This window comes from Penicillium psychrosexuale, assembly GCF_028828465.1.
Source record: "Penicillium psychrosexuale strain IBT 29551 chromosome Unknown utg000003l, whole genome shotgun sequence".
Classification (NCBI taxonomy): Eukaryota; Fungi; Ascomycota; class Eurotiomycetes; order Eurotiales; family Aspergillaceae; genus Penicillium; species Penicillium psychrosexuale.
The window spans coordinates 2390902-2404596 of NW_026643188.1; the positions used below are offsets into that span (position 1 = coordinate 2390902).

Genomic DNA, 13695 nt, shown 5'->3' on the forward strand with positions numbered 1-13695 from the left:
CTTTGATAGTAGTGTTACACCGGGATGGCACTGTGTCTTTGCTCTGGCTGGCCCTGGGAATAACTGGGGAAAGAGATGTAGTATTTGTAGGTCAGCGACGTTACGACGGGGGCTAATATAGAGTTAGCGAGGATTAGAGTCACATCCCGTGGGCAAAAGGGAAAATCCCAACTTGGCAGACTATCGCGAGACTTATCGTATAAGCGATTAAGGAGAAGGAAGGGACGGGTGCTGATTGGTTGGCTGGGGACCCACAGGCGAGTCCGTTGGTTCAACTGCGGGGAGAGGCCAGAAGGGGACTAGCGCAATCATTCTTGTTTCGGAATTTTGGCACATTTTTGACACATTTTTGACACATTTTTGACACATTTTTGACACCTGACAGTCACCACGTTTCTCGATCTATAGTTAGTCCAGGTATAAATCGGATGGAGAGTTTATTTGCAGAGATACAGTCAACTTGTAGGATTAGGATCAACTGAAATTAAATTCCGGAACTTTGGTCTGAAACGTTTCATTTTCGGCCATAACCGAAGGGAACTTCATTTAAAAATGTGAAAACGTAAAAGCATATCAGTCGCTGTCTTGGCTTTCATCCTCGGACCCCCTCTCGATCTTGGGTTGAATATCACTATCACTGTCTTCACTGTCTTCACTGTCGCTTTCGCTGTCCTCGCTATCACTATCCTCACTAACCTCCTTATCCTGCGCTTTCTCATTCGGCACATCCGCTTGCACATCTTTCTGAGCGTCCACATCCCCATTCTTCTCTTGGTTCTGCTCTTCCTCGTCTGCTTCTTCATTCTCTCCTTCTGCATTCTCCACATTCTCCGTATCCTCGATCTCCGCATCACTCTCCGCGTCGCTGCTTGACCCGTTGTCGGATTCAACGGCCCGAGCAGCCTGACTGAGCGGCTCCTGTTTGACCCGCTGTGAGGCTTGGTGAGCATCCACATCCACATCCATAGCATCGTCATCGCTTTCCGCGTCACTACCCAACGTAATGCCGGTACTTCGATCCTTCCGCTTTCTCCCATCGCCTTCAAGGTGATCGTCTTCATCTTCGCGCTGCTGGAGCTCTTGGGCACGGCGAACCCGTCGTAGTAGAACAGGATCTGGCCGCAAATCATCCGCAGTTAACGGAGTAGAACAAACAGGACATTTGACCACACGGACGCGGTGCTGGCCCCGACGAGATGCCGGGGGCGCAATAGTCGTCTGGCTGCGGCTGATCATGTCCATAATGGCCTCCCGCTCGAAGCTGTGCGGACATTTGGTGCTCTTCACAGGATCCTGGTAAAGTGTGAGAGTCAATGGGCATTTGAGGGAGATGCGCTCGCGCTCAATGGCAATGTCATCGTCGGAGCCGGCGGGCGAGACGCCACGGTTCTGGTTTCGCGTACGTGTCGATGCCCCCGATCGCACATTCCTATCTTCCATGTGCTCAAACCATGTAGAGGAGTGTGGCAACGGCGGGACGTCGTCGCCGGGGAACTTGGAGTCGTGGACCATCCGGTAGAAGCCAATGTAGTTGTTATTGCTGGCATACCTAGATCGTAGTTGTCAGTATCTGAGCCGTCGGATAAAACAGCCACAAACATGGCTAGGAATAATCTCATACCTCTCTGTCAAAGACAGCTCCTCCCACTTCTGGACTCCCTCCGTCAACTTATCGACCAGCTTGCGACTAGGCGGGTTCTGTGCATTGCGCTCCCGCATCTCCCTCTCCAGCGCATCTTCAGAATTACCATCGTTGGGATCCTCAGTCTCATCGTCATCATCGTCATCATTGGCTCTCTGCCTTGCCCGCTGTTGACGGGTCTGTCTCACCCCCAAAGCAGCAGCGACATTCTCACCCTCCTCCCTTTCAATTTGACCCAGCACATCGGTTAACCCCTGGAGCTTGATTTCAGAATCGACAATCAGTCGTGTCTTCTCCTCCATCCGCGCAGTAATAGCACCGACTCGAGCCTCTGCGTCAGCAAGCCGCTGGTACTCCTCATTGGCCTCGTCGTCGTCGACATTCTCTTCGCCTTCACGCCGACGCGCTTCTTTATTTTTCTCGTATCGTCCCCGAGAATCGCTAAGGCGCTCATTTACTTCACCACCTGAGTGTGTGAGTTTCTCGACGGCATGTTGGAGATGGGTGCGAAGGTTGCGGAGGTGATGTGATGCGAGGAGGGCAGCGATTTTGCGCTGGCTTTCTGCTGTGAGGGGTGCCTTGGGGACCTCGTATTCTGGCAGGGGTATTGCATCTGAGACTGAGGTATGGCTTGCGTTTCGTCTGTGCGATTGTGCTGATGGTGGATAGGACTGAGATTGCGCTCGGCTTGGTGTTGCCGACATTGTTGTGGGGGAAGAATTCTTGTAATGGGTGAGTTGGTGAGATGCGGATTACTAGGAGTATTATGCTTTGATTCGGGTACAGGGCTTCCAAGCCGTTGACAAAGAAAGTCCAAGTAACAAAGCGCATCTCGAAATCCGGACGCGAGACGCGATTACGCTAGTCCTGTTTGGGGTTGCGTATATCAACGATAAGCCTTATCACTATAGAACATTGGAAGTACTCTGTCTTCCCCGACAAACTACATTGTGACGACTATGTACTTAGGAAAACGAAGTCAAAATGAGACGCCTTAATCATACACAACTTCCCAGCGACAAAGGCTTCTTGTTTTATAAATCTGCATAATCTTGCATTTGCTCTGGAACTAGTTGCAACCATTAGTCCCAGTCCAACTGCCATATCGAAGATGCGGATGGCTTGGCGTCCGTACACACATTTGATTCAGCACAGATCTGCATTTACTGAATAGCATAACGAAGCAACCTTATGCAGCGCTATCCTCTAGCGGTGCATGTGCCACCGCAGCCTATAACTCGATCATACTCCACAATCAACCCCAAGAGCCCACAATTGACAACACGTGAAATCCCGAAGAAAGATTATACCCCTGTTGAGAGTGAGTGGATATGCCTGTAGGCAAGGTTCTCTTGGGGACTGTAATCATCAATCGTGCCATGCAAGTGATTGAGAACTATTGTTATTTGACAATTAAGAAGAAGATTATTTGGAATTGAAAATACAAATGGTGAGTGAGGAAGAGTTCACACAATGGAACATTCAAAGGATCCATGAGCCTATACCTTGTAGAAGCAGTATGCATGGTAGAAGCCTAGCGATGTCATCTGTTAGCAGCTGCGAAAAGCAATACACATATGAAGATTACTCACTGACAGCCTCCTTCTCTTCCTCTGTCATATTCAAAGCACCAGTCGCGCGGTCTCTTACGCCCATGCGATCACCCAGCGGGCCCAGCTCGGGATGATTCTTCTCATCCTCCCAAATATCCAAAAATGGCTTGCGGTATTGCAGTTCTAGGTTGTAATCTTCGGTCAGGCTGGGTTAAAAAGTTAGCTGTGCATGGCAACGTGATGAAAGTCGGCACTCACGCTCGGAAAGCCTCCCAGGGGACGACGTATTCGGGAACCTCTTCTACTGCCTCCTTCATGAAGTAACTGTACTTCCACCCGAAAGGCGGACGGAAGATTCCGTCCTCGGGGGTTGCGCCAGGGAATTGAACGCGGTAGATATCGTTGCCCCACTGGGCCCGCTCATCCTCTTCGACTTCACCATCCTCGGGGCCTTCTGGCTCAACAGGTTTAGCAGCCTCGCGCTCCTTGCGCGCCTTATGGAAGGCAGACACGCGGCTGGTAATGACGTCTGAGTTGGGGCAAACCCCAAGGAAACGACCACCTTTCTTCAAGCAACCCGCGACATTGCTGAGCATTTGGCGTGTCTTCTCCTCAGACTCAAAGGCGTAGTGAATAGCAAACATACATGTGACGATGTCAAAGCCTCCACCGCCATAGCGAGAGGCCATGATCGATCCACCGGGGCCGGCATTAGCATCGATACCAACCCGCTGGATGATGTCGATATCGCCCAGCCACTCACCAAAGCAATCTTTCGGATAGAACTCGGCATGGAAAATTGGCTGCGGTGGTCGTCGGCCTCGCTGGCCGCGGCCCGAGCGCATTTGATCGTACCGGCCCCGCGCTTGCTCAATTGAAACATTGGCAGGATCAAGACCGACATAGAGGTCAACTGGCTGAGGCGCAAGCTGCCACTTGCCTAAATCGCCACCCTTACCACAGCCCAGATCCAGTACGAGAAGCTTTTGATTATCAACAGGCGGCGGCCCTTGGCTGTCATTCGCCCAGTCCTTGCTGTCCTCAAATCGCGCGACAAATGTCTCATCCGGGGAGAACTTCTGTATAAGAGTACTCTTCACCCAGTTGTTGAAGCTGCGTAGCCCCTTGATCTTGCTCTCTGTCTTCCGCCACTCACGGCCTCTCTCCGGAACCGCGTTGTAGTGTTGTCGAACCACGTCCGAGATACCGCGCTGCTGAGAGTTGCGCATAGCCTCATCCACTTCTGCACGCTCACGCTCCTCCTGTTTGCGTCGTAGTGTTTCACGGTCTAAGAGACCCTGTCGTGCTCCGCCGCCTGGTCTCTTCCGTTGACGCGGTGCATCGGGGGAGGGAGAGCGCAGTGGCTGTAGTGGCGATCGAGAGCGTCGGTCTTCGCGTGGTGGAGCGCCGCCTGGGCTGCGAGAGCGGTTGCGTCGCGAGAATACTGACGGCGGAGTTCGGCCCCGTTTCCGGAGGGCTTGATGTCTCTCCTGGAGTCTTTTGCGCTTGGATGCCGCGCTTGATACATGATTCGATCCGTCTGCCGCAGTGTCTCCTTCGATGCTCCTGTGTCTGCCGGTATCTGTTGAAGGGTATGTGGTATTCGTGCGGTCAGGCGAGCGAGGCGTGGACCGCCCACGAGCTCCATCACGAGCTCCATTTCCATTGGGATGATCCATGACGACGTGAGTAGAGTTGTGAACTGTTTCAGAAGTGATTCGGGAGAACAATGGTCGCGGGGTCTGTGGAGGAAAAGAAGGAAAGGTGTATGCCGCAGTTAGGATAAGCCTAAAAGAAATATATAATTTTAGGTTGATTTCACAGAAATGTTGCCTGCGGAGTTGTGAAAGTCAGAGTTATATCAGAGTAATGGCCAGCTGGAGGTCCAAAGAAAGTCCAAAGAGCTCCGGATCTCGGCCAATCAGAGAGTTCTAAACCAACCCTAATTCCCATTCATCTATCTACAATCTTTCAATGGATTCTTAGATTATGATGTCTAGAAATGAATATGAGATAGATGTATTCTCATGATTGCGAAGTGTCGTGTCTCACAATGATCATAAATCGAAGCTATCCGAGGAAAAAAAAACACAAGCCGCTGAAAGACACACTTTGACCCTCTTCATAAAACCCGCGCTCCCAATTAATGTATTATTGAATAGAAATGAAGATCAGATTGCAAGATCATTGAGGCAAGACAGCTTTCCGTTTTGGTGACTTAGCCGTCAAAACCTGTCTAACTCGTCGAATTTTCGCCCACCATTCGCGGTCTGCTTTCTTTTTCGCATCCGCATTTTCTTCTTGGCCTGCAGTCTCGGTTGGTGTGCATAGGTCCGTCCGCAATGTATCAGTGGAGGCCATAGTACGAACTCTGCGGCGGTGTTTGACCTTTACGGCCTCCGCGACGATCTGCCACCCAGCACGTAGTTCCGCCAACTTCTCGTTGGGTCGCCCAATGCCACTTTGGGCTACCTTGTCGATCCAGGGACAATACTCCATGTGCTCATCGGCCACATCGAGGGAAGTGTAGACGGTGACGTCTCCATCATCTTTGGGTTTGTACATCCATAATCCCAGGCGACGGAAACACGCTCCACATCCGACTAATCCTGCAGCTCCATCGGAGGCAGTATCCCAGCCGAGCAATGCTAGCGCCAGGGCAGCTCGATTGACAGCTTTGGGTGTTTCTGTTGAGTCTTGGTTGTCAATGTTTGTAGGCTGAATCTCTCCGTTGATGGATACCGCAGCTTTCTCGGCCTCTTTGAACCATTCGTCGGGAAGTCCTTTGATAAGAACATCAAGATCAAGCCCTTCTGGAGTCTGAACAATATCATCAGCTGGTAATTTATCGCCCATTTCCAAGATGTTTGTATATCGCGTGTGAAGGCCCGACAGGGCAGTATCACAATTGGTCAAAGGGAGATGTTGGATAGTGGCTAATCTGATGTTAGTCATAGGACGAAAGGTCCTCAGTCTTATTTAAACTCACCATCACAGCTCTTATTTCGCCAGGGACAGTTTTCACCGTGAGCACTACTTAGCATTTTCGCATACTCATCCACCAGCCTCGCACCTGTAGGTATATAGGTTAGTATAACCCGGTTCAGCTGGACCATATATCTGTTGTATTACTTACGGACTTCCTTCCGCTCCTCCACCTTTTCAATGTTGAAACCGTCGAGCTCATCGATTTCATCAGGGAGCTTCACAACGACTGCGCCGCCGCAATCACTCACGCAGGCGACGCGCATGACGTCCGTACAGATCCAACCACGCTTCGCCCATTGCACTTCATTGATCGGAGACGGCTTTGACGTCCATCGGTCGACACGGCGGAAGGTCTCTAACCGCTCGAGAAAACGTTCGCGGTCCCAAGGGACAAAGGTCGGGCGCTTATTCGAATTTGCGGAGGCTATTCGGTGCCCTGGTCGCGATATCTTGTGGATTGAGTTGCGCACCGCTGTGAGCTCCGAACGGTCGGCGCTGGCCAAGCGTACTTTCTTGATCGATAAGTTGGCGGAGAGACGGTCTTGCGCCGTCGCAGGCGCCGTAGGGGCTGGTTTAGGCGCGTTGTCGGACGTAAGAGGTTTGGATATTGATTCGAGAACACGGTGGAACTTCCGCTTCTTTGATTCTAGAGCGTAGGACATATTGGTGCTGGGCTGAGAAGCAAGTCAAGTGGTGCAGATCAACACAACGCGGAGAGGGTTGGAGCTGCGGCGATCATAACGCCCGAATGTGTATCAGCCTGAGGCATCAACATCGATATTAGGCCCATACATCGATACTCAGCGGTCAATTAAATCGAACGGTATGGATGTCAGTATTCTCTCAATTAGAAATTTAATTCCTCTGTCAACTGCTGTGTACTGTTGACAGTGCTATTCCACTCCGACAAATGCTCCACTGCTGATTGGCTAAGGCATTCCGTGACATCGTACAATCCTCCGAACTTCACCAACTTTCTTCCTTCACTCATCTGCCTTGACCATGGCTTCTCTGAGGAGCTCTCTGTCGCTATGGCGGAGTGGTGCGCCTCGTTTGGCCAAAGACTTTTTCACATCCCAATGCCTCCCAAGTCAGGGCTACGCAGCCAAATCAATCCGCCAATTCGGTGCCCTCCAGTTCCGTCAACCCAGCAAGATTCAATCGACCCTTCTGAACAATAAGAAATTCTTCACCTCCAGTATCAAACGTTCAAATGCCGCACCGGCCATTGCAGAGGTGGTGGAAGAAGGCACAACGAAAGGCAAATCGAGCTTCCCCAAAATTAGCGACAAGACCGTTGCCTACTGGCTACTAGGCAGCGCGGCCAGTGTTTTTGGAATTGTGGTCTTCGGTGGTTTGACACGGTTGACAGAATCTGGGTAGGTGGACTGAGGTGCTTGTTTTTCACGAAAAGTGAGCTTCGAATGCTGACGGAACATATTCTGGCGCAGATTGAGTATCACCGAATGGCGACCTGTTACTGGCTCCCTCCCTCCAATGAATGCGGAACATTGGGAGGACGAGTTCTCAAAATACCGCGCATCTCCCGAGTTTCAATTGCTTAACCCGAACATGACTCTATCCGAGTTCAAGTCGATCTACTATATGGAATGGATTCACCGGCTCTGGGGCCGGTTTGTTGGAATCTCATTTGTGCTACCCGCAGTCTATTTTGTCGCTCGAAAGAAGGTCTCCACGCCCATGGCGTGGCGCATCTTTGGAATTGCTGGTCTTATTGGTTTCCAGGGATTCCTTGGCTGGTGGATGGTAAAATCTGGCTTGAAGGATGATCTCTTTGCTCCGGGCAGTCACCCGCGAGTGAGCCAATATCGTCTGACTGCTCACTTGGGTGCTGCTTTCATTTGCTACACCGCGATGTTGTGGAATGGTATTGCTATTCTGCGGTCTAATCGGTTGATGGCTGACCCGGCTGCTGGAATCAACCAACTTAATGCGCTGCGCGACCCGAAGCTGGCCTTCTTCCGCCGCTCAGTCGCTGGTATTGCTCTCTTGGTCTTCATAACTGTTATTTCAGGCGGTCTCGTCGCCGGTCTTGATGCTGGGCTTATCTACAACGAATTCCCATGGATGGGCCAAGGACTAGCACCTCCAAAGGAGGAGCTGTTCGATGCCCGCTACTCCCGCCACGAGGACCACTCCGATCTTTGGTGGCGCAACATGCTTGAGAATCCTTCTCTTGTTCAGCTTGACCACCGCGTCCTCGCAGTGACCACTTTCACCGTCATTTGTGCCTTGATGGCTTACACCCGCGGCTCCCCCACCATGAAGCGCTTCCTACCGGCACCTGCTAGAAAGGGCGTCCACGGCGTGTTCGCGTTTGCGTGTTGCCAAGTTGGACTCGGTATTAGTACTCTTCTCTATCTCGTGCCCACTCCGCTTGCCTCCGCCCACCAGGCTGGAAGCTTGTTCCTCCTGACCTGGGTCATAATCTTGGGTAGCCGAGTCTGGCATCCCTCACGTACAGCCAAGCTGTTGCAGCTGGCTGCGAAGGCTCGCTCCCAGCAGCTCTCTAACACTGCTGCCTCTGCTGTGAAGAGAGTCTAATAACCCTGCCTCTCGAGTGTATGAATATGTCGACCAGGGTTGATTGTGTTCATCGATTGCCTTGGTAATTGATACCATCTCCATTCCTCTGTTGACTCGAGCGATTCTCGAGTCTTATTGTATAACTAGAACTACTTCTTTCATTGTAAAAAACATGTTTTGAACTAAATCAAAGTTTATTGGTTGATCTACCTAAGTCCGAAATTGATATCCCCTTTTTTTTGGTTTTTGGTTCCCTTTTTTCTCTTCTTCTTCTTCTTTCTTGCACTTTGTACTTCTTCGTCCTCATCTTTCATGTCTTCACAATTGCGTTCCACATTTTCTTACTTTCGGGTTTCAGGTCTCAGTGATGCTTCATTCCTCTTGCCAGGCACTTACTCCGCCAACTTCGTAGCAGGTCTCGCAGCGCGCGCAGGGTTGCGGCGTGTTATGATGTATCCAACAGGCAGACCGTCATCACCAATAGGAATATCAGACTCATCGTGGGGCCATTCATCTCCCACAACCGACATGGTCATATCAGAATCAGTGGACAAAGCATCGACCTGCGGCTCCAAGACCTGGCCACGTGCAGGAGCCATTTTCTGTCCACCTGTATTACTTTGCACATCGCTGGTGGCACTAGGAGTTCCGTTACCAAAAGATCCAAGATCCAGCAGGGTTTGCGCAGCCCTCACATGGGCAGACTCGGAGGATAGGCGGTCTTGAGTCCCATCCAGGGATGGCAAAGATAGCGGCATATCGCCACCCCCCTCGGGGACATGAATAGCTCCAAAGGAAGCGTGTGTATGGTCTCCGTTTCGGTCGGTCAGACACTTGCGGCAGACTTGCCAGCCGCAGTTCTGGCAGCGTGACATGCCGTTCTTGTTGCGCTTGTTGCATACGTCGCACTTTGCGGTGTGGGCTGCTACTTCTGAGAAGTTAACGCCGACTCGCCGTCTCTGGGATCGGTGGTTTGCGGCTGCATCGCGGCTCGCCATTTGGCGGCCGTTCGGTGGCACCCGGTTTGTTGAGACCGGTCGAATCGGGTTGGAAGAGATCTTCTTCGAGGTTGATGACACCTGTGTGCTTGGAGATCGCGGATCGCGGAGTGTCGTCTGCGCAGAGTTAAGAGTCGACTGTGTGGGCGCTGGTGATGCCTGAACTGGCTGGGCTTCCTTCACATGTAGAGGGATTTGAGGGGCGAGATGGTTCTCTATAATATGGGCTTGTAAGAGCTGAGATGCTGGTTTTTGTTCTATCTTTCTTACCTTTGCCCACGTTCACATTGGGTTGAAACCCCACGGTAGAGACCTATTAGAAAGTTAGCTATATTTGATACCCTCTGTTTTTATAACCATCATTCTGCACGTACGTCTTGGTAGGTAAATCCGGGCTCTCGAAACGCCTAACACAATTTTAGAATGATATCTCAGGGAAAAGCCGGATGGAACAAACATTCTGGCTGGGGTCAGGCGGGACAAGCCATCCATTAGCTGGATAGGGTGGGTACGGATTAGGAATGGTATTGATTTTTTGTGGTGAAGACGAGGAACTGTTGCCTGTTCCATCGTACATGTTGTCAGAAAGATGCAAGCTCGGCTGGTTGCGCTTGTTGGCTTCGACAGACTCGTCGAGCTCTCGAAAAGATGGGAGACCCAAGTCTGGGATGCGAGGGAGACGCATGGTATGATGAGGCATGATTGCAACAGAGATGTGCTCGATGGTACTTGATGATATTTGAAGGAAGAGTTCCTTTGAGCAAGAATGAAAAAGGAAGAAGATGGGGATGTACGAAATGAAAATGAAAATGAAAAATGGATGTGGTGTAGATAAAAGGCTTGGGGTTGATGAAGGTTCTCAGATGCAAGTTGTACTGGGCATTGTTATATACAGTCTCATGGGATCGGAGGACGCCTGGTGGTTTGTGGAGAGCGCTTAAGGACAGGCAAACAGATCGGAACCTTTGAAAATACAACTCACAACACAGTTCTACTCGATTAAATTCAGCAGCTGATCAACCTCTCGTCAATCTCATTATCTAGATACCCACCGATCTCGAATCAAGTACAAAGGAAGAGGTTTGTTTTGAAATTGGCTGTATCGCCGAGATATTCTTGAGAACCCATTTTATCTGCTGCGTTTATCATAAAACAGAGAACTGCATGCAGCCCCCAAGACGCATCGCACATCAATAGCATCAACATCCTCTTCTCGGGCAATCACGTCATTTTAATCATTTGTGGGCTGTATATTCATCGTCAGTGATATCGGCTCGTGGAAATTTGCTGATATTAATAACATACGGATTCCTTCTTCGGGGCTAGGCTCGATACCGACGACTTCGGCAGCAGTCTTGGGGTCGGCAGCAGTCTTATCGTCTTTCATCATGGGGAAGGTCAACACTTCCTTGATGCTGTAGTTGTCGGTAAGGAACATGACGATGCGGTCAATACCCAGACCCCAACCAGCAGTCGGGGGCAGACCGTACTCGAGGGATTGGCAGAAAGTCTCATCAATCATCTGAGCTTCGTCGTCACCTTGATCCTTCTGATTGGCCTGCTCCTCGAAGCGCATACGCTGGTCGAAGGGATCGTTTAACTCCGTGTAGGCGTTGATGATTTCCTTGGTGCTGTAATTTGGTTAGCTAAATTTCCGCGAAGACTGATAGGCCAATTATAGGCAGAGCGAATTTGGAAAGAACAGGGGGTTTCAAGCAACTAGAAGTTGGGTGAGAACTTACCAAACGAAGGCCTCGAAACGCTCGCAAAGACCAGCCATTTGACGGTGCTTCTTAGCTAGTGGCGACATCATCTGGGGGTGACCGGTGATAAAAGTGGGGTTAATGCAAGTGTTCTCGATGAACTCGCCAACTAGCTTGTCGAGCATGCGGGCATTGGTCTGAGGAGCCGAGCAATCCACGTTCATCTTCTTCAGAACGCGCTTAAGGAATTCGTTGGTCTCCTGAGTGTGAAGCTGGTCACTGGGGGGAACTTCTCGCCGCAAGCCTCCTCGAGAGCAGGCATCATCTCCACCCGCCTCCAGGGAGCCTTCCAGTTCACATTGTAGGTTTCGCCAGACTGAGTGTGGAATACGGTCTCGTAACCACCAGTAACGTGCTTAACCAGATTCGAGACAAGGTCCTCAGTCAAGTCCATCAGGTCGTACACATCCGCGTAAGCTTGGTAGAATTCGCAGGTTGTGAACTCGGGGTTGTGAGTAAGGTCAATTCCCTCATTTCGGAACACGCGGGACAATTCGAACACACGCTCGAGCCCTCCAACAACCAGCATCTTGAGGTAGAGCTCGGGAGCGACACGCATGAAGAGGTCCATGTCGAGGTCATTATGGTGGGTAACGAAGGGCTTGGCTGTAGCACCACCAGCAATGGCATTCATCATAGGAGTCTCAACCTCAATGAAATCAAGGTTTTCAAAGTACTGGCGGATGTAGGAAACAATCTTAGATCGATTACGAAGGATATCACGTGACCGGTCGTTCATGATGAGATCTAGGTAGCGCTGGCGGAAACGCTGCTCTTTATCCTGGAAGCCGTAGTGCTCTGAAGGAATCGCATGCAGACAAGGGGCCAGAAGAATAACCTCAGTGGCGAAGATAGAAAGTTCACCATCGTCACGGTTCTTGGGGTTGGTCCGACCAGGGAAACCCACAATGCCCACAATATCACCTCTGCGAAGTAGCTCGTGCTGCTCTTCGAAGAGCTTTCCGGTCGAGAATTGTGCTTGGCACATTACCTGGATCTTAACACCCTCTGAGCGGATGTCATAAAAGTTCAGCTTGTTGCCGGAGGTACGCTTGGTATAGATACGGCCAGCAACGCGAACGGTAACATCGGGCTTCTGTTCGCCCTTCTGGAGACCCTCATAATCCTTAACGAATTTGCGGAGATCGGTGTCGACGTGGAATTTGTGTGGGTAGGGATCCGGCTGCTTAGTTTCGCGCAGCTTGTTGATCCTCTTGCTACGAATCTCGAAGTATTGCTAGAACGACACATTAATTAGCGTCGCAGGACCTAGGAATCGACCCAGGAGCAAGATCACTAACGTTAGGAGTCAAGTTGGCCTCGTCATCCTCGGCAGATGATTTCTTCTCGGCCTTGGGCTTAGGGGGAGCAGCAGCCTCCTTCTCCTTCTTCTTGGCGTCCTTCTCACGCTGCTTCTGGCGTCTCTTCAATTCAGTCTTGGAGACTTTCTCGCCGGTGACATCATCGAGAAGAAGGTTGGCAATGGAGGCAGTGGCCTCTTGAACAGGATTGGAATCCGCCATAATGTGTGGTTACAGAGAACAAGAAAGTGGGATGGTGGGATGGTGGGATAAGACCTGAATTTTTGGGCGGGGATCGGCACGGCATGTGATTGGACGATTTCCTATAACTCTGGGGTTCTTTCGACCTTCGTGACTCACTTAGATTGACTCATTCCTGAATTGGCATCGAGATATCTATGTAAATAAGATCTTTATTTGAAAATAAAAATTAGGTTTTAACTGCGGGAATCCTCCTTCACTTTCTCCGTTGTCAAGCATTTCACGGATACTAAATTGGGATGTAGGGCTTAGGGCACTGTAGGTATCTAAAATAGACCTTCTCCAAGCATTGCAATTCCTCCTCAAACAGAGCTATGGAAGCCTGGAAGCCTGGAAGCCACGCTAACGCAATATGGATAGCCTGACTACAACTTTGAGCAGTCGCTACAGCCTTGTTCCTAGGCGGTGCCACTACACGTGCCTGCTTTAAAGTGGCTCGCTCCTCGCAATGACTTTTTTTTTTGACTGGATAAAGTGTTATAGATCGTTCGCTATCTGAACTTTGATATTTTGGTTTATCAGGCATTAGTTCTGCAATCTGGGCTAGCTTAGCTTACTCATTGGCCAAATGTACAGTTCAACGTTGTAAAACGCCATAGTATAGTAAGAAGGGACATAGTGCATAATGCGCAGCAAGATGGT

At 50.5% G+C, this 13695-nt stretch overlaps 6 protein-coding genes across 6 annotated transcripts; 1 reads left to right on the top strand and 5 right to left on the bottom strand.

The window, feature by feature from the left end:
* Positions 1 to 573: 573 nt before the first annotated feature.
* N7518_004827 (SUMO ligase MMS21) lies at positions 574 to 2346 on the bottom strand (the record flags this gene model as incomplete). The annotated part of the gene is made up of 2 exons (XM_057185754.1): positions 574 to 1549; positions 1622 to 2346. 2 exons carry the CDS (start codon positions 2344 to 2346, stop codon positions 574 to 576), a joined length of 1701 nt encoding a protein of 566 aa, XP_057042524.1.
* A 795-nt stretch (positions 2347 to 3141) lies between these two features.
* On the bottom strand, positions 3142 to 4874 carry abd1 (mRNA (guanine-N7)-methyltransferase; the record flags this gene model as incomplete). The annotated part of the gene is made up of 3 exons (XM_057185755.1): positions 3142 to 3176; positions 3235 to 3401; positions 3454 to 4874. The coding sequence occupies 3 exons, from the start codon at positions 4872 to 4874 to the stop codon at positions 3142 to 3144; spliced, it is 1623 nt and encodes a 540-aa protein (XP_057042525.1).
* A 505-nt stretch (positions 4875 to 5379) lies between these two features.
* On the bottom strand, positions 5380 to 6845 carry N7518_004829 (uncharacterized protein; the record flags this gene model as incomplete). The annotated part of the gene is made up of 3 exons (XM_057185756.1): positions 5380 to 6131; positions 6185 to 6268; positions 6332 to 6845. 3 exons carry the CDS (start codon positions 6843 to 6845, stop codon positions 5380 to 5382), a joined length of 1350 nt encoding a protein of 449 aa, XP_057042526.1.
* A 340-nt stretch (positions 6846 to 7185) lies between these two features.
* Positions 7186 to 8748, top strand: cox15 (cytochrome c oxidase assembly protein cox15; the record flags this gene model as incomplete). The annotated part of the gene is made up of 2 exons (XM_057185757.1): positions 7186 to 7562; positions 7635 to 8748. 2 exons carry the CDS (start codon positions 7186 to 7188, stop codon positions 8746 to 8748), a joined length of 1491 nt encoding a protein of 496 aa, XP_057042527.1.
* A 374-nt stretch (positions 8749 to 9122) lies between these two features.
* N7518_004831 (uncharacterized protein) lies at positions 9123 to 10428 on the bottom strand (the record flags this gene model as incomplete). The annotated part of the gene is made up of 4 exons (XM_057185758.1): positions 9123 to 9943; positions 9999 to 10041; positions 10103 to 10135; positions 10186 to 10428. The coding sequence occupies 4 exons, from the start codon at positions 10426 to 10428 to the stop codon at positions 9123 to 9125; spliced, it is 1140 nt and encodes a 379-aa protein (XP_057042528.1).
* Positions 10429 to 10963: 535 nt separating this feature from the next.
* N7518_004832 (lysine--tRNA ligase KRS1) lies at positions 10964 to 13014 on the bottom strand (the record flags this gene model as incomplete). Its single annotated transcript, XM_057185759.1, has 5 exons — positions 10964 to 10974; positions 11034 to 11359; positions 11471 to 11691; positions 11763 to 12728; positions 12793 to 13014. The coding sequence occupies 5 exons, from the start codon at positions 13012 to 13014 to the stop codon at positions 10964 to 10966; spliced, it is 1746 nt and encodes a 581-aa protein (XP_057042529.1).
* Positions 13015 to 13695: the final 681 nt, after the last annotated feature.